Source organism: Tupaia chinensis, unplaced genomic scaffold (genome assembly GCF_000334495.1).
Source record: "Tupaia chinensis unplaced genomic scaffold, TupChi_1.0 Scaffold000126_2, whole genome shotgun sequence".
Classification (NCBI taxonomy): Eukaryota; Metazoa; Chordata; class Mammalia; order Scandentia; family Tupaiidae; genus Tupaia; species Tupaia belangeri.
In genome coordinates this window covers 4,824,688-4,851,084 of record NW_006159594.1, presented here as the reverse complement: position 1 = coordinate 4,851,084, position 26,397 = coordinate 4,824,688, and the positions used below count along the sequence as shown (strand labels likewise).

At 34.6% G+C, this 26,397-nt stretch overlaps 1 protein-coding gene across 1 annotated transcript in view; it reads left to right on the top strand.

Moving 5' to 3' along the window:
• NOVA1 (NOVA alternative splicing regulator 1) overlaps window positions 1–26,397 on the top strand; it is a 187,567-nt gene that overhangs the window by 157,999 nt on the left and 3,171 nt on the right. Inside the window, exon 5 of the mRNA XM_014586276.2 lies at window positions 25,836–26,361. Within this exon, the coding sequence (XP_014441762.2) occupies window positions 25,836–26,361 (526 nt within the window). The remainder of the gene's footprint in view (window positions 1–25,835; window positions 26,362–26,397) is intronic.

Here is a 26,397-nt window from a genome sequence, read left to right as displayed (position 1 = left end):
CTCATGTGACCCAAGTCAAAAAAAAAAAAAAAAAAGACTCAAAGAAAATGGCAGGTGTTTGTGTGTGTGCATGCCCAAAAATCTCAAGAGTAGGTGAAAGAGAAGGGATTTCAGCATGGTAATCCCCCTCTGGGGGGTGCTTTGTCACTGTCCCTATCTCTCTTTCTCTCCCTCTTTGTCTTTCTCTGGTGAGTGTAGCATCCTGCAACAAATTTAAAAATAAAATAAGATTAAATAAGTAAATGTAAAGAAAGAATTAGCTAACTACTATTAGAACAATATCTAAAATGTAATAAGTACTATATAGATACTAATTTATAGTTTTTCATTTTCTTCTGAAATATCAACAGATAATGAAACATATTGTTTAAGATAGCAAATCATATAGTTAGCAATTTTGTTTGGGTTTCACCCTTAGAAAGATTCTAATATTAGTATTGGCTATTTTTTTAACTCTAGAATATTTTTGTAATAAAAATCTGAGTGCTTTAGTTTAAACTACAGTTATTTTCTAGTCAAGAGTACTAAGTTACTTATTGCCTAATAATAAACTAAATTGCTATTCATTCCCTGTTGAGAAAAAAAGGAGGGCTAATAGTTTTACAACCTATTTTTTTTAACATGTACTTGTGTTATAAAATATGTTTAAACTGTCAGAAGGAAAAAAAAAAACCTGTAAGTAACAGAATCAGTGGCATTCAATGGGTTCTAAATTCATTATACTAAATTATTCCGTCACTTCATGAAGATTTGATGAAATGTTTTTCTTAATCAGTGATGTCAAAAATTAAATTCCATTATTAACTTTGGTTCTTGTTTGTTAGCTCTCCTGGAATTTTTCTCAAATTTCAGATAAAGAATTATTTCAGATGCATATACTATAGATATTTATTTATGGATAAATTTGAAATTACATAATAGACATTTGTCAGATTGAATAAAACACATGAAAATAAGTAACTAAGAGTACCTTTGTATGACTGCAGAAAAAAACCTAAAACTGTCCTCACTTTAAATTTATTACCACATATCCCAAATGCGGTCTTAATTCTGACAATCCTAAACTCATTTACTTTCTTAATCTTCTAGATAATTATTTCACAAATCCTCCTCTCTTTTCTACCTTGTTTTAGTTCTCTGCTGCTATATAATACGTTGCCATAAACTAAATGACGTACACAACCAATGTGCCCACTACACGAGGTTCTCTCATGATTTCTGTAGGCGGGATTCTAGGCATGGCTTAAGCTGGGCTGCCAAGTCTTGACCCCATGTTCTAACGTGACTGCGAAGTGTCAGCTAAGCTGCTTTCTCATGAGGCTCAAGTATTGACTGATCTGCATAGCTGTTTATCCAGGTCGTTTGCAGCATTCAGTTCCTGTAGTTCGACTAAGGGAAGACCCTCAGACACTAGAGGTCACCCACAGATCTCAGCCAGGCTTTCTCCACAGGCGTTTCACAGCTTGACTGTTTGCTTCTTCCAAGGCCACTAGGAGAGTCTCTCTCCATTGTGTGCCAGCGAGATGGAGGCTTATATATTGAACTCAGTGACATGTGCAACCTTCTTGCATAATCTGCAGTACAACATGAGTTGTTCATGGTAGTGAAATCTCCTCACCTTTGCCATATTCTTTTTTGTTAGAAGTAGGTCATGTCTTTCACCTATTTTCGAGGGAAGAGGATTTTACTGAGTATAGCATCAGGGTGTAGAAATCATGGGGACCATCTAACAATTGTCTCTATTACAACCCCTCTTGATCCTCCTCTTTCCCAATAATGACCATAACTCCTATTTCACTGAAAAAAATTAAGCAGTCAAAAGAGAACTTCTAAACTTATGTCAACAAATACTAATGGGCCAGCATTTATACTTTCATATTTTGCCTTCTCATCTATTACTATAGGTACATTTTCCCTGCTCCTATTGAAGAATAAGAAATAGGAAATAGGAGATGGTTTACCATTTCACTCAATAAAAGCCAGCATCCTCAAAAATGCCATCTGTCCCTTTACAAGGTCTGGCCTTGCTCATTACCTCTTTTTATTTCCTACTGCTCAGCTCCTCACTCACTAGCCCAACCACACTGATCTGTGTTCTTTATAGCCATTACAGATACTCTCATCTCACTTCAGGATTTCTTTTTCTGGAGGAGTTCATTTCGTTATTTTTTATTGACAGAATAATTATACATATTTATGGAGTAAAATGTGTTTTTTTTATATGTGAGACTACAATGTGTGATGTTTAAATCTAGAAAATTAGTATATCCATCATCTTAATCATTTGTCATTACCTCGTCTCGGGGACATTCAAAATCCTCTGAAATATGCAATATTGCTAGTTATATTCACTCTACAGTTTAATCAACAATTTATGAGCAACAAATCTGTAAGAGGATGAAAAAAAAAATTCTCTTTCTTTCCCCCATTCTTCCCAGCCTCTAATAGTTATTCTTCAACTCTATTTCTTTCTTTCTTTTTTTTTTTTTGAGAGGTTTTTGCTATAGGGCGTGCGCGCTCGCCAGAAAGACAGAGAGACAGAGACAGAAAGTGAGAAATCACCCCCCAGGAGGAATGGCTATGCCACAATCCCTTCTCCTCTCGGGATCTTGGGCACACACGCACACGCATCTGGCATGAGTTTAGGCCACCGGGTCTGGGACTTGAACCGTGGTCGACAACATAGCAATTTAGCAATGTTACCATTATGCCACTTGCTGGTCCCCTTCAACTCTGTTTCTATGAGGTCATTTCTTTTTTTTTTTTTTTTTAGTGTGCCTTTTATTTCATTTTATTATTTAAGTTTGTTTATTTTATATTTATTCACTCTATCATCACAGCATTCAAAATGAGTTTTCCCATCCAGAATACACTGCATATTGGCTCAGTCAAAGACATTACCATACATGTTATCATCAACACATAATTTTTCATTTCTTGTTTCTTGTTTTGCTTCTTTCTTCCCCACCCACCTTGATTCCCTTCCACTCACAATCTGCCATTTCCACCCTCCCCCCACACTGTCTCTGGTATCTACAGTTGCTTTCCATGACGTTTTTTTTTCCCACATTTTATTGGTTCCCAGAAGATCTTAATTAATCTGCATACTTTCATTAGCAGATGTGACTGACATATTCATATCTGTGAATACATGTCTGATGTTAGGCATAAAACTCAGTGAGCAGAATGAATATACTGTAAAGTAGCATCTAGTTGAGGCTATATAGTTTACTGTGGTCATTAAATAAGTATATTTCTCTTTCTCTTGCTAGGCTCTCCCATTTCATCGCAAATGACAGGAGTTCATTCTTTTTAATGGCTGAATAGTAGTTCATTTTACACACACACACATGCACACCACATTTTCTTTATCCATTTGTTGATGGACACTGGAGTTGATTCCATATCTTGGCTATTGTAGTAGTAAATATTGGGGTACAGATATCTTTGTGGCATATGAATTTCTTGTTCTTCGGATATAGATCAAATAGTATAATTGCCATATCATAAGGCGGCTCTATTTTTATTTTTTTATGAAATTGCCGTATTATTTTTTATTATTTTGCTCTCAGCTTCTCTCTCTGCATGAAATTATTTTACCTTAAAGATCAGTGTGACTGGGACCAGCAGGTGGCATGGTGGTTAAGGCGCTGGATACTCCCACATGGCCAACCACAGTTTGAGTCTTGGACCTAGTGGTCTGCTTTCTCACGTTCTCTCTCTCTCTTCTGTATGTGTGTGTGTGTGTGTGTGTGTGTGTGTGTGTGTGTGCGTGTGTGTGTTTGTATGTATGTGTCTGACCACATTAAAATAAATGAATAAATACAATTAAATTAAAAAATTCTTTAAAATAAAGATCAGTGTGGCTGATCAAATATGTTACAAATTCATCTTTTCAATAAAGCCCATCTGACCTCCATATTTAATATTGCAACCTGGCCTTCACTTTCCCCAGTAGTCCTGATTCTCTTTATCTTACTGTATTTTATTACCTTTTTCCTATTGTTTCATGAATAGTACACACTTAGTTTATTAACATGTTTATTGTATGTTTTATGTCTCATTCTTCTAGAAAAGTAAGTTTTGTAAAGATAGGAATTTGGTCTGTTTTACTTTCTGAGGTATCTGAAGCACTGGCCTGGAGCATTAGTTAGCATATGTTGAGTAACTATTTAACAATACATGTTTGTTGAGTGATGAAAAAAGAGGCTTATAGGGACCAGCAGTTAGCGTAATGGCTATGTCGCTGGATTCCCAAGTAGTCGACCGTGGTTTGCGTCCCGGACCCGGTGGCTTAAACTCACGCCGGGCGCATGTGCGTAATGCCCAAGATCCCGAGAGGAGAATGGAGAAGGGATTGCAGCGTGGCCATTCCCCCTGGGGGGTGATTTCTTGCTTTCTGTCTCTCTGTCTCTCTTTGTCTGTCTGGTGAGTGCACACATCCTATAGCAAAAACCTCTAAAAAAAAAAAATGAGGCTCATATGCTATAGGTTTGAATACTTATTTGTTAAATAGTCCTTTCTTCCAGTGAAATTTGCACAAGAAAAAAAAAGTTAAAAACAACTAGAAAAAAATACTTTGGTTGAATGAAGAGGTTAAGCTAACAGCATGTAGCCTTTTTTGCTAGACTTCTATTTAGCCTTATAGTACTTAGAACACAGTATGGGAAACAATTAGGTACTTGTCTCAAGTACAAGTTTTCTCAGTCAACAACAAAATACTAAAGTGAATTGTTATTCCCTTCAGTGTATATATGTAAATAGTGTGTGTATATGTATGTCCATGTGTGTGTGTGTGTTTATGAGGGTGAAAGAGAGATGTCAGGATAGTGTTCTTTAGAACCATATTTGAGAAGGTCCAAGGACCAACAGATGGCGTAATGGTTATGTTATTGGACTCTCATGTAGTTGACAGGGGTTCAAGTCCCAGACCCAGCAGCTTAAAAATCTCACACCAGGCACTTGTGCATGCATGTCCAAAGTCCCGAGAGAAGAATGAAGGAGAAGGGATTGTGGCGTAGCCATCCCCCAGGGGCTAATTTCTTGTTTTCTATCTCTCTGTCTCTCTGGCAAGTGCATGTGCCCTGTAGCAAAAATCTATCTACAAAGAAAAGAAAAAAGGTCCTAGAAAAACAGTGAAGCTCAAATGTTCTTTTAAATGAATATACTCTTTGTTATGAAAATTAGATTTTATGTTCTTTTTTATCACTAAGATGAGCTTTGTGAAATTTCTAATAATTGAGTGTGTTTTCTTATGGCTCAACCTAGTGTATATCATATACATATTAAAATCTTAAAAATTTCTAAGACTAGATGAAACCCAAACACAGAATCCATATTTTTTTAAATATATATATATATTTTTTTTTTCTTTTTTTGGAGAGGTTTTTGCTATAGGGCACATGCACTCGCCAGAAAGACAGAGACAGAAAGTGAGAAATCACCCCCTGGGGGGATGACCACACCACAATCCCTTCTCCATTCTCCTCTTGGGATCTTGGGCATGCATGCACACGCGCCTGGTGTGAGTTTAAGCCACTGGGTCTGAGACTTGAACCATGGTCGACTACATGGGAGTCCAGTGGCATAGCCATTTTGCCAACTGCTAGTTCTCAGAATCCATATTAAAATAATATACAATTTTCATGTAAGGACAGAGAACATTCCCTTCATAAATGGTAGGCCAGTTTTGTAAAGGAAGATTTAATTCAAAGTAATATCAGTCCTTCAAAATGAAATATAATTTTATTGCAATATTCATTATATTCTTGAGGTGGGGAGAATTTCCTAAAAGGGAGAAGAGATACTTGTTTGCGAAGAAGTGATTCGCCCAGCATTAAAATTTATTATACAACTATCAAAAACAATGTGATACTAACACAAACAGATCATTGAAATATAGATTTCCAAAATAGATGTGGGTATGAATATGGGAACTTAATATATGATAAAGGAAGGTTATAACTAGAAATTAAGAGATAATGTTGGGCCACAGTTCAAAGCAAATGTTTGCCACATCCTAATTTTATAATTTGAGGTACTATCCTTAATTCTGCCATGTACACTTTCTGTTTTAAAATGCAAATAACAATAGTGTCTAGCTCATAGTTTTGTCATGACTCTTCACGGAACCAGTACACAAGAGATATTAACACTGATACAGGGTATAATAGTGTATGTATCACTTTATTTTAGTTTACACAAGGATGTTTTGTTTAATAAGTGGTTTTGATATGCTTGACTATCTATCAAAAATAAAATAAATATAGATTTCCACCTAGCACAACACAAATACATCTCAACACATTAAGGATTTAAAGTGTAAAGCTTTTCGATGAAATTATTGCATATGAAATCAAATTGGGGATGACTTTCTTAAATAAGAAGGAAATCTAAAACAAATGTTAGCATATTTGAGTACATAAATAATGTTTTTGATGTAGCAGAACATACCATTAATAAATACAGGACAATATCTTTTAAAAAATACATTGAACATGTATGATGATTAATATCTTTAAAAAGAACTCCCAAATTGAATTGAAAAAACAACCCAGTGAAAAATTAGTGAAGGTAATAAAAAGGTAACTTACAGAAAAAGGAATGGAAATGTCCAGTAAGTATATAAAAAAAAAGGTTTAACCCTCCAGCATCAGGAAAATAGGTATAAATACACAAGATTATATTTTATTTTAACCAGACAAACAAAATTTCATGTGTATATGCAATACAAATATATCAGAAGTGCAATAATATGTCTGTGTTCATAAATCAAAATTATTGCCAAGGATATGGAAAATAAGCATACTTTTTTTTTGGAGAGGTTTTTGCTATAGGGTGTGTGTGCCGCCTGACAGATAGAGACAGACAGAGATACAGAAAGCGAGAAATCACCCCCCAGGGGGATGGCCACACCGCAATCCCTTCTCCTCCATTCTCCTCTCGGTATCTTGGGCACACACGCACATGCACCCAGTGTGAGTTTTAAGCCACCAGGTCTGGGACTCGAACCGTGGTCGACTACATGGGAGTCCAGCTACATAGCCATTATGCTAACTGCTGGTACCAAATACATTATAGCTTTTGAGAATTTGTCTTATATAACTTATACACCAATACATAGAAATTACACCAATACATAGAAATTTTGATAGAAGGATATGTATTGCAGCTTTATTTATAGTGGCAAAAATTGGAAAACAACTTGACCTCATGACAGTAGAGTGGTTGGATAATTATGGTATTGCAAAACACTATGTGGCAAAACTAGTACAAATAATGAGTTGAGAACATTCCCTTCATAAATGGTAGGCCAGTTTTGTAAAGGAAGATTTAATTCAAAGTAATATCAGTCCTTCAAAATGAAATATAATTTTATTGCAATATTCATTATATTCTTGAGGTGGGGAGAATTTCCTAAAAGGGAGAAGAGATACTTGTTTGCGAAGAAGTGATTCGCCCAGCATTAAAATTTATTATACAACTATCAAAAACAATGTGATACTAACACAAACAGATCATTGAAATATAGATTTCCAAAATAGATGTGGGTATGAATATGGGAACTTAATATATGATAAAGGAAGGTTATAACTAGAAATTAAGAGATAATGTTGGGCCACAGTTCAAAGCAAATGTTTGCCACATCCTAATTTTATAATTTGAGGTACTATCCTTAATTCTGCCATGTACACTTTCTGTTTTAAAATGCAAATAACAATAGTGTCTAGCTCATAGTTTTGTCATGACTCTTCACGGAACCAGTACACAAGAGATATTAACACTGATACAGGGTATAATAGTGTATGTATCACTTTATTTTAGTTTACACAAGGATGTTTTGTTTAATAAGTGGTTTTGATATGCTTGACTATCTATCAAAAATAAAATAAATATAGATTTCCACCTAGCACAACACAAATACATCTCAACACATTAAGGATTTAAAGTGTAAAGCTTTTCGATGAAATTATTGCATATGAAATCAAATTGGGGATGACTTTCTTAAATAAGAAGGAAATCTAAAACAAATGTTAGCATATTTGAGTACATAAATAATGTTTTTGATGTAGCAGAACATACCATTAATAAATACAGGACAATATCTTTTAAAAAATACATTGAACATGTATGATGATTAATATCTTTAAAAAGAACTCCCAAATTGAATTGAAAAAACAACCCAGTGAAAAATTAGTGAAGGTAATAAAAAGGTAACTTACAGAAAAAGGAATGGAAATGTCCAGTAAGTATATAAAAAAAAAGGTTTAACCCTCCAGCATCAGGAAAATAGGTATAAATACACAAGATTATATTTTATTTTAACCAGACAAACAAAATTTCATGTGTATATGCAATACAAATATATCAGAAGTGCAATAATATGTCTGTGTTCATAAATCAAAATTATTGCCAAGGATATGGAAAATAAGCATACTTTTTTTTTGGAGAGGTTTTTGCTATAGGGTGTGTGTGCCGCCTGACAGATAGAGACAGACAGAGATACAGAAAGCGAGAAATCACCCCCCAGGGGGATGGCCACACCGCAATCCCTTCTCCTTCATTCTCCTCTCGGTATCTTGGGCACACACGCACATGCACCCAGTGTGAGTTTTAAGCCACCAGGTCTGGGACTCGAACCGTGGTCGACTACATGGGAGTCCAGCTACATAGCCATTATGCTAACTGCTGGTACCAAATACATTATAGCTTTTGAGAATTTGTCTTATATAACTTATACACCAATACATAGAAATTACACCAATACATAGAAATTTTGATAGAAGGATATGTATTGCAGCTTTATTTATAGTGGCAAAAATTGGAAAACAACTTGACCTCATGACAGTAGAGTGGTTGGATAATTATGGTATTGCAAAACACTATGTGGCAAAACTAGTACAAATAATGAGTTAAAGCCATATACATGACCTTAGTATAGTGTTCATATTATATTTATATTTATATTTATACTAAAGGAAACTAAGTTTATAAAAAAAAATATGGCCTTATATTTAATATTCAAACGCCATCTTGTGTTATGTATCATCAGAGTGATGACAGACGATATACAGATTGTTAACTTTATCATTTTTTAAGCTCTACTTTGTTTTTAAAATATGAACTAAAAGAATACAAAACAGTTCAAAAGCTGCCTGACTTCAGTTGTTGTCTATGTAATGTTTTAAAGAATATAAAGTGGCAATTGTCCAAATGAAAGATCTCTCTGAAATTAAAATGGGCTTTTGAGTTACCTGACCCCAAGATTTCCTATCTGTGGGATGCTTTATTAAGGAACTTCAAAAAGGGTCACTAGAGAGAAGCTTCAGTCCTAGAGGAAGCACTTACTAACTGGCAAAGAGAATAGCAATCATTTCTAATTTCAAAGTTTTGCCAATAAAATAATTGTTTAATATATGTAATATTTTCCATCATTCTTTCTTATAGTAAATATATCAAAGGTTCTCAGTCCTACTTGCATACCAAAATTACCTATGGAGAGTCTCATTGAATAGGTCTTTGATCAGACAGACTAGGCATCTGAGTTTGAACATTTAGAAAAAATGTTTCTTGAAGCCTTTTGAGATGTTTGGAGAACAGTATTTATTTACCAAATGATAAGTGCAAATCAGTTTATAATAAACTGATAGTTGTATGTTATATAACACTGTTATTCATGAGACACCATAGATTATTTGAAAAACACTAAATTACAAAAGCAACGTTTGATTTGTCCAGGAGTTGAAGGTAGGTATTAGTTTCAACACTGAAAATAGTAAGTTTTCTAATTAATACAGTTTAACTCTACCAAGGGTTATTATACAAGGATGATTATCCCTTTCAGATTAGTACTTTTGACTCTTAACCATGTGCAATTAAACCTTGTTGTATCATGGAGATCTTTATATGCAAATTAGATTAGTAGTTTTTAAGATTGTTGAGCAATATTCTTGGCAAAAATTATGGAAATAATCTTGCTATGTCACAATTCTCCTTCCTCAGCCTCCCAAGTGCTTCCTACTCATATTCCTTTCACTGCCAACTTCTAAGTTTGTTAGATGATATGCTGTAGACTGTGTGTTCTTCACACCCAGTGATGGGAATCAGAGTTCCCTAAGGGCAAGCTAAGAATTACTGCTGAAAGCAGCACATCAGTAATGCGTTCAGGTTAGTATTATAACACACCACTTGGTAAACACCAAGTTAGTTGTGTGAGCTTCCAAGGTCTCTTTTGAAGATAAGATTTCATATGAAGACTTTTTTATGTTTATAAAAAGTCTAGAATTTTTCAAATTTTGAAATTGAAGAAATTCTATTTTTCAGGGTAAGCGAGTTAGTGAAATAGTTGCTCCATAGGCGTTGCTTATTTTATACCCCGCGTGTGATTCAGGCATAGGTTTAAAAAAAATTAAAAATGTGTGGAATACCTTGTCTACTGTTGGCTCACAAGTAGGTAGATTTTCGATACTCTTATCTTTGTGGCCCATCTACTAAGCCTCTGCAGTCGTAGCTCCAGTAGTTCTTCTACATGTGCATGGTAGTTCTCAAGACAGAACGTTTTCTATGCCTTTATATAACCAAGGGATTTAATGTCTCTTTATTCTAGAATGTACTTGTTTTCTCGCTCTATGTATGTGTATACACTTCAGAAGAATTTTTTTTCTTTCAAATAAAACCATACAAGATGGAAAATACTGGTCAGCCAGTGGCATGGTAATGGTTAAGGTGCCTGGATCCCACAGGGCCACTGAGCATTGGAGTCCCAAACCCAGCTGCTTGAAAAACACTCGGGTGCATGTTTGCAGATATCCACAATCCTGAAGAAGAATGGAGGAGAAGGGATTGCTTCATCGTCATCCCCTTGGGAGAGGATGCTGCCTCATTTCCTCCAACCTCCCTTTCTCTCTCTCTCCCTCTCTCTCTCTCCAGCAAGCATGCTTTTCCTAAAGGTTTGGTTTCTTTTAAATGGAAAATACCTACAACAAGAATATTGGATAGCTATCAAATTTATTTTAAACATTTTTGGTTTATTTTTAAAATGGCTAGAAATGGGAAAGTCTTCACATATTTTCTCAGATAAAAATAGTTTTTACAGATGAATTTACTACTTGCTACCTATGGAATTAAAAAATATATATTTTGGTATTAGTTTCAACACTGAAAATAGTAAGTTTTCTAATTAATACAGTTTAACTCTACCAAGGGTTATTATACAAGGATGATTATCCCTTTCAGATTAGTACTTTTGACTCTTAACCATGTGCAATTAAACCTTGTTGTATCATGGAGATCTTTATATGCAAATTAGATTAGTAGTTTTTAAGATTGTTGAGCAATATTCTTGGCAAAAATTATGGAAATAATCTTGCTATGTCACAATTCTCCTTCCTCAGCCTCCCAAGTGCTTCCTACTCATATTCCTTTCACTGCCAACTTCTAAGTTTGTTAGATGATATGCTGTAGACTGTGTGTTCTTCACACCCAGTGATGGGAATCAGAGTTCCCTAAGGGCAAGCTAAGAATTACTGCTGAAAGCAGCACATCAGTAATGCGTTCAGGTTAGTATTATAACACACCACTTGGTAAACACCAAGTTAGTTGTGTGAGCTTCCAAGGTCTCTTTTGAAGATAAGATTTCATATGAAGACTTTTTTATGTTTATAAAAAGTCTAGAATTTTTCAAATTTTGAAATTGAAGAAATTCTATTTTTCAGGGTAAGCGAGTTAGTGAAATAGTTGCTCCATAGGCGTTGCTTATTTTATACCCCGCGTGTGATTCAGGCATAGGTTTAAAAAAAATTAAAAATGTGTGGAATACCTTGTCTACTGTTGGCTCACAAGTAGGTAGATTTTCGATACTCTTATCTTTGTGGCCCATCTACTAAGCCTCTGCAGTCGTAGCTCCAGTAGTTCTTCTACATGTGCATGGTAGTTCTCAAGACAGAACGTTTTCTATGCCTTTATATAACCAAGGGATTTAATGTCTCTTTATTCTAGAATGTACTTGTTTTCTCGCTCTATGTATGTGTATACACTTCAGAAGAATTTTTTTTCTTTCAAATAAAACCATACAAGATGGAAAATACTGGTCAGCCAGTGGCATGGTAATGGTTAAGGTGCCTGGATCCCACAGGGCCACTGAGCATTGGAGTCCCAAACCCAGCTGCTTGAAAAACACTCGGGTGCATGTTTGCAGATATCCACAATCCTGAAGAAGAATGGAGGAGAAGGGATTGCTTCATCGTCATCCCCTTGGGAGAGGATGCTGCCTCATTTCCTCCAACCTCCCTTTCTCTCTCTCTCCCTCTCTCTCTCTCCAGCAAGCATGCTTTTCCTAAAGGTTTGGTTTCTTTTAAATGGAAAATACCTACAACAAGAATATTGGATAGCTATCAAATTTATTTTAAACATTTTTGGTTTATTTTTAAAATGGCTAGAAATGGGAAAGTCTTCACATATTTTCTCAGATAAAAATAGTTTTTACAGATGAATTTACTACTTGCTACCTATGGAATTAAAAAATATATATTTTCTTCTTCTTCTTCTTTTTCTTTTTTAAAGATAGAGTTCTGCTATGTCACAGATCTCCTTCCTCAGCCTCACAAGTAGCTAGGAATACAGGCGCGTGGCAGCCATTACATCCAGCTTTACAGGATGGACCAGGAATTGAACCTGGGCCGCCCATGTAGCCACATACTGCTTAGTATTCAGCATCTACCAGCATCTGCTCCCTCAGCTGGACTCATTTCTTCTTGTTTTTACTTCACAAATGTATGAGAATAATTAATCCTATTGTTTTTTCTCATTTCTTACTTTTGGGAGATATTCAAAGTGATAATAAATTGATCTTTTTCATTTTTTTCTTCTGAAATTAATATGTTATAATTCATCTTATTGATATTTGGTTTAGATACTCTTTCTTTTCCTTTGGTCCTCCACTTGTAAAAAAAATACTTTAGCATTATCACTCAATTTGTACTGCTATAGCAGCAGAGGTTGAAAGACTTGGAAATACGCTGGCGGGAAAGCTGGGTATATGCCAGAGCCTGTAAAGGGGAGAGTGGACAGTAGGGTGTGAGTAGTGGAGGGTGGATGTGAGGTGTAAGGTGAGGAAACGCATTTGACAGATGGAAAATGTAAAAACGAAAGAACATGCTCATTATGAAATTTACTCAATTCTGTCGTGTAGCAGATTATTTCATAAATGGGTTTAATTACAAATGTTCATTAGGGTTAAGGTATGCATGATGACATCCCAATAATTTCAGGCTAATTGTTCACTTGTCTTGTATTTTTAATTTGTATCCTTTTTTATATCTTGACTGAATAAAACAAAATGCTTTTGGAAAAGAAAACGTTCTAGTTTGTTAGCTAACTTCAACTTATAGGCAAGTAATAGAAGTTATAAAATTAATGTGTTTTTATTTGTGATTTATTAAATGTTAGAAGTAAACTACTTTAGTCCATTTATATGAAAAGAACATTTTGTGACTAATAATTCAGTTTGTTAAATTGTAGCTATCATTCTGTAACCTTTTTTCTGAGAGAGATTTTTTTTCTTTTCTTTTCTTTTTTTTGTTATAAGACATGTGCACTCGCCAGAGAGACAGAGAGAGAGAGACAGACAGAAAGTGAGAAATCACCTCCCTGAGGGATGACCATGCACCAAACCCGTCTCCTCCATTCTCCTCCCAGGATCTTGAGCATGCACGCCAATGCATGCATCTGGAGTGAGATTTTTAAGCCACTGGATCCAGGACTCAAACCACAGTTGACTACGTGGGAGTTCAACGACATAACCATTATGTCACATGCTGGTCCTAATGCTGTAACCTTTTATAAGTTAGTAACTATTTATCCTAATTAATTAAATAAGAATAATTCTTGTCATTTTTATTTTCTTAATTGATAGTCATTTATGATAGTAAATTATCAACTCCCCTTTCTTAGGAAGATACTGAAGTATAGGCACTTTTTTTTTTTTAAATGAGTATTACTTCTAAAACAGCTTTTAGTAAAATTAAAATAATTGGAAATGATGAATTAGCATAATCAAATGTTAAATACCCATGAACAACTATAATTTCAGACAAAAATATGGCACATCAGTCTTTTCAGTAAATTAATATTTTAATGATAAACATGACTTAAAAATTTACCAAAAATTGAAACTAGAATTTTCCTTTTAATTAATTGCTTAATTATATAAATTTAAAACGAGTTTTTTATTTATTTATTTATTTATTTATTTTAATTTGCCATAGGGTGTGTTTATTCCCCAGAGAAAGAGAAAGAATGAAAGTGAGAAAGCAATCGCCAGGAAAGATGGCCATGCCACAGTCCTTTTTCCTCCATTTGCCTCTAGGATCTTTGAGCACACACACACACACACACACATACACACACACACACACATACACACACACACACACACACACACACACTCATGCTGGGTGCATTTTCAGGCAGTTGGGTCCAGGACTCAAATGTCACAGTTGGCCATGTGGGATCAAGAGCCGTAAGCAGCACACCAACAGCTGACCCCAAAATAGATTTTTAAGCATAATTGAGAAAGTTACTTTTAATATTATTAGTTTGGGGCACCAGCAGTTAGTATAATAGCTATGTCGCTGGACTCCCATGTAGTCGACCGTGGTTCGAGTCCCAAACCCAGTGGCTTAAACTCACACAGAACACATGTGCGTGTGTGCCCAAGAACCCTAGAAGAGAATGGAGGAGAAGGGAATGCAGCATGGCCATCCCCCCTGGGGAGTGATTTCTCACTTTCTGTCTCTCTGTCTCTCTCTGTCTTTCTGATGAGCACATGCGCCCTATAGCAAAAACCTCTTCAAAAAAATATTATTAGTTAGGTTATGTCACATAGCATTAAATTAATACATTAGCAAGCTCAATTTTTAAAAAAAGCTTCATATTCTTAAATCTAATGTATTTTTTTCTTTTATTTATTTTTTCTTTTTTTTCTGCAAGAGTGAGACTTTTGCCCCTCTGTTCCGTTCTCCTGTCAGGATTTTGGGCACATACACACACCTGGTGTGATTTTCAAGCTGCCTGGTTCGGGACTTGATGGTCAGTCATGTGAGAATCCAGTGCCTTAAGTACTGCACCAACTGCTGACCCCAGATGTACTATATTTTCTATAATTGTGTGCTTACCTAGACAGGTATTTAGTTTAGTTGCATAATTCCTATTTAAAACTGATACTGGGGGCCAGCAGGTGATGTAGTAGTTAAGACACTGGATTCTCACATGACTGACCACAGTTCAAGTCCCAGACCTGGCAGCTTGAAAATCTTGCCAGACACGCATGCATGTGTGCCCAAATTCCTGACAAAATGAACGAGAAGGGATTGGGACATGGCCATTCCCCCTGGGGATGATTCCTCGCTTTTCCTCTTTCTGTGTCTCTGGCAAGTGCGTGTTGTCCCCTTTGGCAAAAACAAGAAAGAAAGGTGGAAGGGAGGGAGGGAGGGAGGGAGGAAGGAAGGAAGGAAGGAAGGAAGGAAGGAAGGAAGGAAGGAAGGGAATTGATTTTGAATTTTCTCAAAATTGAAAAAGTATTTTTCAAATCTGCTCCTGCTATTTATTAACTCACTACTTCATATATACCTAAAATTTTTATTATGACACTAGACTGTACAGTTCACAGAAGCTGAGATCTTACCCTTCTTATTTTACCTCTGTATCCCCAGCTTTTGGATCTACTCCTGGCACATGGTAGACACTCCATAAATAATTGTGTAATGAATACCAGATATATGCCAGATTTATTTTTTAAATTATTCATTCTATTTCTGCAAAATGTATTTCTTCAGCAGTCTAATTTCGTTTTTTAAATTTTCTTTTGTTATACTGCTTTTAAAAAGTTAAGATTGTATGATTAAAGAAAAAAGTTCATCTGAAATTCATTCTCTTATTCCCTTTGGTTCTGTATACTTGGATATAATTTTACATTATTTAATTCAAACTCTACATATATAGACAGTAAACACACTTTTTTGCATAATTTTGTAATTCTATATAATGCCCACATACTGCTCCGTTTATATGACATTTTCCATGTTTTAGATAATTTCCCAGAGGGACTGAAGGAGAAAAAGCTCAGTTAAAGATGATGTTCATTTTGTAGCCTGGTGAATAATACAATGTGATTTCCAGAAGGCAGGATACAGCCAGTTGGTTTTGTGATAGTTAAGGCTGCTGATTCCCCCATGACCAACTTTGCTGCCATTTGAAAACCATGTCCAGTGTGTGTGCTTCTGTGCCCCAAATCCCAAGAGAATCGAGGAAAGGGGACTGTAGTTTGGCCATCCCCGCTGAGGAGGAATTTCTCATATTCTTCTCTCTCTTATCTTTCTTTCTTTCTGGTGAGCACACACACCCTTTAGTGGGGGGGAAAAAAAGGAAAAGAAAAAAACACAAAACCCAATATATACTGCCATGTACTTTTAAACAAAGAGATTAATGGATTAATCCCTCTCATTTATATTCAGTTTCTTATTATAATTATGATGATGATGATGATTGATTGATTTTGCTGCTCTGCTTTGAATATCTTGATTATGTCTTGAAAGTTAATTTTTTTACTTAGTTCTTCATTGTTCATTATTTAATGAATTGTTTGTTCATCTTTACCCTCCCATAGATGAACTCATCCATTCCTTTGACTTTCCATGCCATTTCTGTTAACTCCCCAGTTTCCTCTGACGTTCAGATCTATAGCCAGTCATCTACTTGGTGGTGATTTAAACAATCCCTTCTTCTCTATTTCTTCCCTCTTTAGGGATTTGGGCACATTCATACAGGTGCCTGGTGTGTTTCTCAAGCTGCCGGGTCCGGGACTCTTAACCACATGATCTTCTGTGTGCGACCCAGCTGTCTGGAGCCACCATGCCACCAGCTAGTCCTCAATAGACTTTTTTTTGCTAATCAAAATTAAGAACTCTAAACATATGCCTGATTATATATGCCTTAAAAGAGCTGAAATTAGCAGAGAGAGTTTAAAATAATAACGTCAACAATAATAATAATGGTTTTGAGAGATATTTTGATACATCGAGGTTGATAACATATAGGCTTTCCATAAACACAACTTTGACTTAGTGTATCTGGTTTAGTAAGCATTAAAAAAGCAATGCCCCATTTTTTTTTCATTTTTATGTAATAGGCAGCCCTCTAATAATTTATTATTTACAACCTTCATGATTCCTATGGTTAGTTGATTTCTACTGGTTTTCTTTTTTAGTTAAATTATGTCTAGATTTCTATCATCTCAACATAGCAGGAATAATCTGGTGTGTCACTTTTCTTCCTCTTTCTCAGCTAGAATGCATAGTTTTTTCCCCTTGTTTTCTTGCTTCCTAGGTGTGTCTCTCTTTAAAGCATAATGTGATGTATTTTCAAAATATACACCAAATGAAAAAAAATGAATGATCTTTCAAGGCAAACTAAAATAATGTGTTAAGTAAAAAATGAGTTACACTTTTTTTGCCTTTAGACGTGTTGTGGGGATATATTCATTTTCTGTCTTCTGCCGATGAAACACAAAAAACAGTTCTATCAATTTCTGTCATATCTTGGAGCCAGGGGCAAAATAAAGAGTGTCCCTTTGGAAGAAGATATAAAATGAAGTATAATCTCCATAAAACTTCTAAAGACACTTAATCTTATATATCACTTATTTTGATTTAAAAATGAAATTGCTTAAAGCAAGACATGGGATGGAAGTTAATAGTACCAGTCATTGTGATTATGATTCAGTAGAAACTATCATTTTAACTCATCTTACTAATTTATCAAGTTTATTATTTAATCAGGTAAACACTAATAGATTTTAAATCTAGACCTTTAGGACAAGCCTGACCATACTTTCTTATGGCTAAAGAAACATAATTACAAGGACCAGCAGTTAGCATAATGGCTATGTTGCTGAACTCCCATGTAGTCAACCGCGATTCGAGTCCTGAACCCAGTGGCTTAAACTCACACCGAGCACATGTGCGTGCGTGCCCAAGATCCTGAGAGGAGAATGGAGGAGAAGGGATTGTGGCATCGCCATCCACTTGGGGGTGATTTCTCGCTTTCTCTCTCTGTCTTTCTGGGGAGCGCACACGCTCTAGCAAAAACCTCTCCAAAGGAAGAAAAAAAGAAGCATAGTTACAGTTAATGAGTAACATACTACAATATACTGTAGAAAAAATATAATACATTGATGAAAATTTAGGACGAAGGCATTTAATTCATATTTAATTATTTAATTACGATAATGTTATTGGATTTTTAGATGACCATGAATCTGTTGAGTTCTATTGATTTCAATGGTTTTCTGATAAGATTAAAATATCTATATATTTACCATTCCATATATAATTTTTGAATTTTATACTTTAGAGATAATACAAAAGGATACTCTCTTTTTAAGAATTGAGCTGGCTGTTTCGTAATAGACACACACACACGCACACACACTGAAATGCGTGAACACATACATAATTGTATGATGATCATGAAATCTGTCAAATAGCTTGTTTAGTTCTTAACCAGATCTATTTTTAAACAATTATCTAATTTGTAACTTTATCCAGGTACAAATAGGAAATACAAAATTAAAAAGATACTGGCCTTTAGGAAGATATTTTTTAAGAGACAATGATCTCTTTTCATGCTAAAATTCACTCTTCTGGGTTTAAAAAAGCAGGTTTGAATTTACAAAGTATGTCGCTTTTGAACTACTCTTTCACAATATGTAAGATTTCAGCTGGCAAAAGTGTGTGAGTTTTGAAAGGAAAAATATGTGTAACCTTCAGTCAACTGGAACAAATGGAAGAACAAAGGCAAAGGCATAGAAAAAAATTTTACAATATAAAGTATATTTAAAAACTAGTAGGTAAAGTCTGGTTTAACATAGGACACTATACATAGAAGATAAAGCTGGGAAGACAGGTTGGGAATAGTGTATGGAGAAGTTTGAGTATCTACATAAGTAGCCTGTATAATTAGGTGGGGAATTTAAGGATTCATTGAAGTGTTTTGAATAAGATTTTTTTTTATATTACTAAAATTCAAATCTTACCGAGGTTGTCTTATAGATGATGATACTGAAGTGATTTGACAAAAGTCAGGTAATAGATTCTTGATGAAACTCCGTATCTGTCAACTATCCATTCTAGATTCTTTCATTATAATCCACTGTACTTTAGAGAGAATAAAAGAGACTGGACAAGAAGCATTTTGGAGAGAAGAAAAGAATCAATAGTGTATTCACAGTTTGTAGAAATTTCGGGAGAAAGAAAGCCTTTATTGGGAGATATAGATAGATAGATAGATAGATAGATAGATAGATAGATAGATAAATAGATGTGTATATATATATATATATATACACACACACACACACACATCCCATGTTCAAAGTCTGGGAATTAACAGATTGAGTATAAAAATAGATGAGAAAAGTTTACATAGTGTTTATAAGAGATAATAGACATCCCTGTGAAAACTGTGCAGCCTTTGGTTTGGTTATGAAAAGGAAATATATTAAACAGACTGGTAGAGAGTTAGAAGAGCTCATTTTGAAATTTTGTCTGGAGGAACCAGCAGATGGCATAATCGTCATGCCACTGGACTCCCACATAGTAGACTAGAGTTCAAGTTCCAGACCTGGTGGTTTAAAACACACCAGACATGTGTGCATGCATGTCCAAGATCCTGAGAGGAGAATGGAGGAGAAGGGATTGCGGCGTGGCCATCTCCCCTAGTGGATGATTTCTTGCTTTCTTTCTGGCAAGCACTCCTACCCTATAGCAAAAATCTCTCTTTCTTAAAAAACAAAATCTGTCTAGATACTTGTAATTATACTTGTAACACTGTTGTACATAAATATATTTTGTCAAATTGGTACATTTCAGAAAGGGATTTTTTTATGTAGTTAAAGTCTATAATCATAAGAAAAGATACCATTTTTTCAGTTTGCATTGGAAAACAATTCAATGGCACATTCACCTCCATTGAACACTATTAAGTGGAGTCTCAGTAGCCTAAGTTATAATATATTAGGGAAATGAAAGATACTTACCCTACTTAATTATGTGGGGTATATGTCTGCAAAAAGTAAATTAAGTAATCCGCTTGTCTTTCCTTACCAGAACTATGCTATCTTGACTAATAAGGGATAAGAGATACAAAAAGATGCCAGTTTTTTTGATAAACAAATAATATATAATAATGTAAATGCATTTTTGAAGATACTGTTTGGTTAGTTGCAAATCGTGGAAGTCAATTTAGTGTGTCTTAAATAAAAAACAGAATTCTGTTGACTTGGTGCCAACTTTAAAGGTGGTTAGAGTCAGATGCCAAAATACTGTTAGAAATGCTCTCTCCATCTCTGACATCTCCTTTTTATCTAAATTTACTTTTAGTCAGATTCATCCTCTTCCCATATGGTGGCAATATACCCACTAGCAATTCCAGGCTGCTGTTCTACTAGATTAGGGACACATAATTCTGTCCCAACAGCTTTACCAAGCCCTCAGGCTCTTTTTGGATCATCCTGTATCATGTGCTCAACTCCAAATCAGTAACTGCCAGGGATGTGGAAGTAACACTAGGTCAGACCTAGGACATGCTACCTACCGTGCCTAGAATTGCTGGAAGATTGTCCTCCTTACGTGAAGCACACACTAACAGGAGAAAGGGTGTTTCCAGCAGGGAAACGAGCTCTGTTGTCTGGAGAAAGGAGAGTGGGTGTCAACTGAATGAATGCGTGAGTGAGGGAGGGAGGGAGTGAGAAGTGGATATACACTTAAAATTGCTTAATAAATGCAAGTTTGTATGAAGTAAATAATATGGCAGCCTTAAGTAAAAAAAAAAAAAAAACCTGAACAATTAATTGAGAGATCTCAAATTATAATGGAACTTACTTTGCATTTATTTTAAAGTATGGCTTTATAAAACAGTTTAATTTTTCTGCCATGATGATAAGTCTCCCTACAGAAAACTTTCATTCTTTTACAGCTATAAGACCACATTGTATTGGAGTTCTTGGCAAAAGAGTACATTTATTTGTCTTAATGTTTATTTTTAATCTTCAATATGTAAATATTAAAACTTACCTAGTTTGAATTTTTAACACTATTCATGGGATTCCCAAAGTTATTTTGTGATTGTAATAGAGAAATAGGCACTTCATTGCCTTTTTTTTGAAATGCAGTTAGTGCTGGTATAATTAGTGTAATTATATTATTAATCTTACTTGCTTATTTGATATAAGGAATAAGAATAGAATAGGGAAAACATAGGTGAACTTTTTTATTTGAAAAATAATAACATTATTGGGACCAGCAGGTGGTACTCCCATGTAAGAACTCCCACATAGTCTACTTCAGTTCAAATCCTGGACCTGGTGTCTTGAAACTCACACTAGGCATGTGTGCATGCATGCACAAAATCCCAAGAGGAGAATGGAGGAGAAGGTATTGCAGCATGGCCATCCCCCATGGAGGGTGATTTCTTGCTTTCTGTCTCTCGACTCCACTCTGTCTCTTCACCCCTCCTTCTCTCTCCAGCAAGCACACACACCCTATAGCTGAAATCTCCAAATAATAATAATAATAATAGCAACAATATTTAAGTGATCGTAATTACTAAACTGGGTTTAGATTTGAAAAAACAAACAAAACACCTCAATACAGAAATAATAGTGACCAAATTTATAGGTATACTTGGCAGTAAAAAACAGTGTCCTGAAAAAAAAAACCACAAAAACAGTGTCCTGGGCCAACTGCTGGCATAATGATTAAGGTGGCTGGATCCCACATGGCTGACAGCACAGTTCAAGTCTTGGACCTGGTAGTTTGAAGGACTTGCTGGGTATATGTGTGTATATGCCCAAAACCCCAAGAAGAGAAATGGATAAAGAGCGATTGCATTGTGGCCATTCCCCGGGGCACTGCTTTCTCATGATTGCTCTCTCTCTCTCTCTCCCACCTCATCTTTCTGTCTCTCTCTGGCGAATACACATGCCAACTACAAAAAAAAAAAAGTATACAGATAGTATGCTGATTTACAAAATATGAAAGACATTTAGATAAATACAGTCACAGTCTCTCAAAGATTTTATTTTCTACCATGTCTTCTTGCTAGACTTTATGTCTCCTTTATGCCTTTATATACTTCTGTACAGCCCTTTAAGATCTTTGCTGAACATTTATACATTTGTTTTCTACACCTAATCTATAAGCTCTCTAAAGGCAGGGACAGTGTCATATATATCTGTTATCTCTAGCTCTCAACACAGGGCCTGGGCCACTCAGTAACACTCATGAATGACGAGATGGATGGGTAGCAACTATAGATCATAGCTCCAAAGGGAATACCGATCTGTAACTGTCAAGAACATACCTGATTTAGTAGTATACCTGTTACACGGAATAAGGTTTATGCCATTTAACATATAGTTCTTTGCTTTCTTTCGGTTCTTTAGAAATAAGAGTATGTGCATTTATGTCAGGGTGTTAAGCAGACTTCATCAATAAAAATCAATTCATATATAAAATTAAAATTTTCTATTTATCATATCAGTGGGAATGTAAGCACTATCAATGCACAGATTTTCCTTCAGTAAATGCAGTATGCCTCTAAGAAGTAAGCAAATAGACTTCCTTACATAATCCTCCATGCTCCTTTTCTCTTTTTTCCCCACCAGTATTCAGTTACCCACCACCTCCAAGCTCCCACACTCGTGTCTCACTTCTTCTTAACTCTGGCCTGACTCATGAAATGTAAATATAACACTACTCTCTTTGTGATATTATGCAAATTAATTAGTTTTTCTTTTTGTCTGAACTTTCCAGAGGGTTTGTTGTTCCCCTATATTCAATTAGTATTAAGTCTGAAAACATTTATGGATTTTAAAATTTTTTCCAGGAAAAAAAGGCACTGTAAATCTAAGAGAATTTTTACATCTTGTGTCAGATAAAATTTGGGTGACATATTCTTTAGTTAGACTATGATTTATTAACATTTATTACAATTGGCATTTATAAGATTATGTCTTATTTTGTTTTATTTTCTAAGATTGATCATCTTATACAGAATATTATTTTCTTCTAAGTTTAAGAAATTATATATATTATAAATACTAAGATGCAAGTATTAATGTCTCTTTTCAATCATAACAACCTTTATTTCATTACATGTGGACATACCAGTTATGCCAACAAAATTCGGGTGCTACCTCTGTATTTAATAAAACAACAATTATGGTTGACCGTGTTTCCATATAAGGTTATTCAAATGGTTAAAACTAAAATCCAGAGGATAGTACTAACTACATAAAGACATCTTTAATATGAAAAAGAGACAATGAGGCATAACACTTCAATTTGTGAATGTAAGTTTTAGAAAGTGTTTATTTTTATGAGAAGTTACCACATTATTTCTGAACTGTATGTTATTTCAGAATTTTTAAATATTAAAAATAAAAGTAATTTAGATAAGAGATTTTTAAAAGACAAGCTAATGTTCTGTATTGTAAGTACCATGCCTATATTAGGAAGTTCTTTTGGTTATTAGTCCTAGAGTTTAAAAAAAAAAGAATCAGGTGCGATAAATTCACAGAACAAATGTGCAGTGTAATAGAAGTTAATATCAGCTGAACACATATATAGAAAGTTAGGATGATTGTATAGAAGATGTTATAAAATTACGTTTTATTAACAGCCTATAGGATAGTGGCCATCATTAACCTTTATGTGCTATTTTGTTCCAGATTTCAGTCATTACATTGAACAAAACAATAATGACCTTAGAATTTAAAGCAGAAAATCAATTGCTGTTTTGAAAGTCATGGTTGATTAATGTGTTTTTCTTTATAAGATTTTTAAGTAAAAGCACTGCAGTTTGGAAGTGCTCAGATGTTTTCACAAATGTCTTATTGCAAAACAGTTTTGATTTTCAAAATAAATTCTTATTAATTAAATATAACCATATACACCATCAATAATTAAATTGTTAAAAGTAACATTTCTTAATATCTCACATGCACAGGATAAAACCTAAGGATAATTTTAATTCATTTTTATAACTGGGATGGTATCAAATCATATTTTAATTTTCTAATTATAACACATTAATGTTTTCATACAAATAATTTTTAAAAAAGACTTTAAGGAAGTTAACACATATTAAAAAAAAAAAAAACAGAAACAATACCTTTTCATTCTACTTCCTGAAACTAAATGCATTTACTCAGGGGATACAAGGGATATATTTGACATTCCTGAAAAATATTTCTAGAATATATATTTACAATAAAATGTAAAGATTATATGAAGAAATGAAAATAAAAAAAATTCTACCACATAAATTCTGTGTGTGGAAAGAAAATGACGTACGTGTGTGGGTAAACCTGTATGTGTGTGACATCAATAAATACATTTATCGAGGACCCAGTCTAGAATTTGCATCTATACTTTCACAGCTTTACACCTTCAAGAACAATATTGCCAAAAAATTTGTGGCTGTATTTCTTTAAAATACTCATATCCAAATCTGTTTTAAAGATAGTGTTGCTGATGGTTTTTAAAAATTAGCTAATGAAATATCTCAGAGATTCTCAACCAAACAACTGATAAATTTCCAGCAAATTATTTTAATATCTGGGACAAGAAAACAATTACTTCAGTGCTTTGTCAGTGATGCAATCATACTTTGATCCACCCAGTGAGCCATAAAACATTGTCATACGTATCATTGTACTACCAAAATATTTTAAATGTCGATATCCATGTTTTAATTTTAGGGGTTATGGAAAATGATTTTATATTTCTTACAGTGTATTTGATTGTTGTTAAATAAGTCAAAACATGCTGATTTTTGTGGCTGGATGTTTCAGTACAAATTAACCAAATGCCTTTACTTCATATGGTCCCATTAGATTGTTGTAAATGTTCATGTGACTGCAGTAATTATTCAGTGTCCTCTGGCAATAAAGTAGTAAGCCCTGTTTTTAAAAGTGCAACTATGACTGCCAAAAAAGACAATTATCTACTTAATCAGAATAATCATTTTACAAATGTAGATAGGATATCCAAATAATAAAATTCTTAAATAGCCTTAATCTACTCAAAGCCATTGCAAATCTTCAAATTGTTATTTAGAAATCACTTATGTTAATAAGTTATGCGTTACTTACCAGTTTAGTTGAAAAACATAAATATTATTAATAATTATATTGACTTTCATACTCTAAAAGCCTTAGCCATAAAACAAGCAAGGTGTTTGTGAATAACACAAAAATTACTAGATGATAAGGAACATGAAATTAATGTTTTGAAGGGACTTAAGCTAGAACTTTTTCTTCTGTTATCTCTATTAACTTGCTTTATAATTCAGCATTCACCGTTTTTGTATGATGTAGAGCAGAAGATTTTCTTAAAGCTACAGTAGGTGAAGAGTCATCAACAGCATTGTGATTTTGGAGCTAAATAAAAATGTTATCATTAATATGCAGTTAAAGATTCCCTCCTTTGTAACACTAATTTCTTTTATGTTTTATTGCAAAATGCAGAGACTCAAGGAAAATTTTTCTTTGCTAATAATGACCTGAAAATTGCTTTTTCCTTTGAAAATTCTAATTTTACAAGAATGTTGTATTAAAATGTGATAAAAGTCACTTTAAAGTTGTGATATTTCTTTTTCATAAATTATGTTTAAACTGATTTTCAACTTATGATTTTACTTTTTCCAGGTTAGCAAAGTAATGTAATGTATATGCACAAAACAGAAGTATTATTTATACGTATTTTTTTTAATTACAGGTAAAGATTATAGTTCCCAACAGCACAGCAGGTCTGATAATAGGGAAGGGAGGTGCTACTGTGAAGGCTATAATGGAGCAGTCAGGGGCTTGGGTGCAGCTTTCCCAGAAACCCGATGGGATCAACTTGCAAGAGAGGGTTGTCACTGTGAGTGGAGAACCTGAACAAAACCGAAAAGCTGTTGAACTTATCATCCAGAAGATACAAGAGGATCCACAAAGTGGCAGCTGTCTCAATATCAGTTATGCCAATGTGACAGGTCCAGTGGCAAATTCCAATCCAACCGGATCTCCTTATGCAAACACTGCTGAAGTGTTACCAACTGCTGCAGCAGCCGCAGGGCTATTAGGACATGCTAACCTTGCTGGCGTCGCAGCCTTTCCAGCAGTTTTATCTGGCTTCACAGGCAATGACCTGGTGGCCATCACCTCTGCACTTAATACATTAGCCAGCTATGGATATAATCTTAACACATTAGGTTTAGGTCTCAGTCAAGCAGCAGCAACAGGGGCTTTGGCTGCAGCAGCTGCCAGTGCCAACCCAGCAGCAGCCGCAGACAATT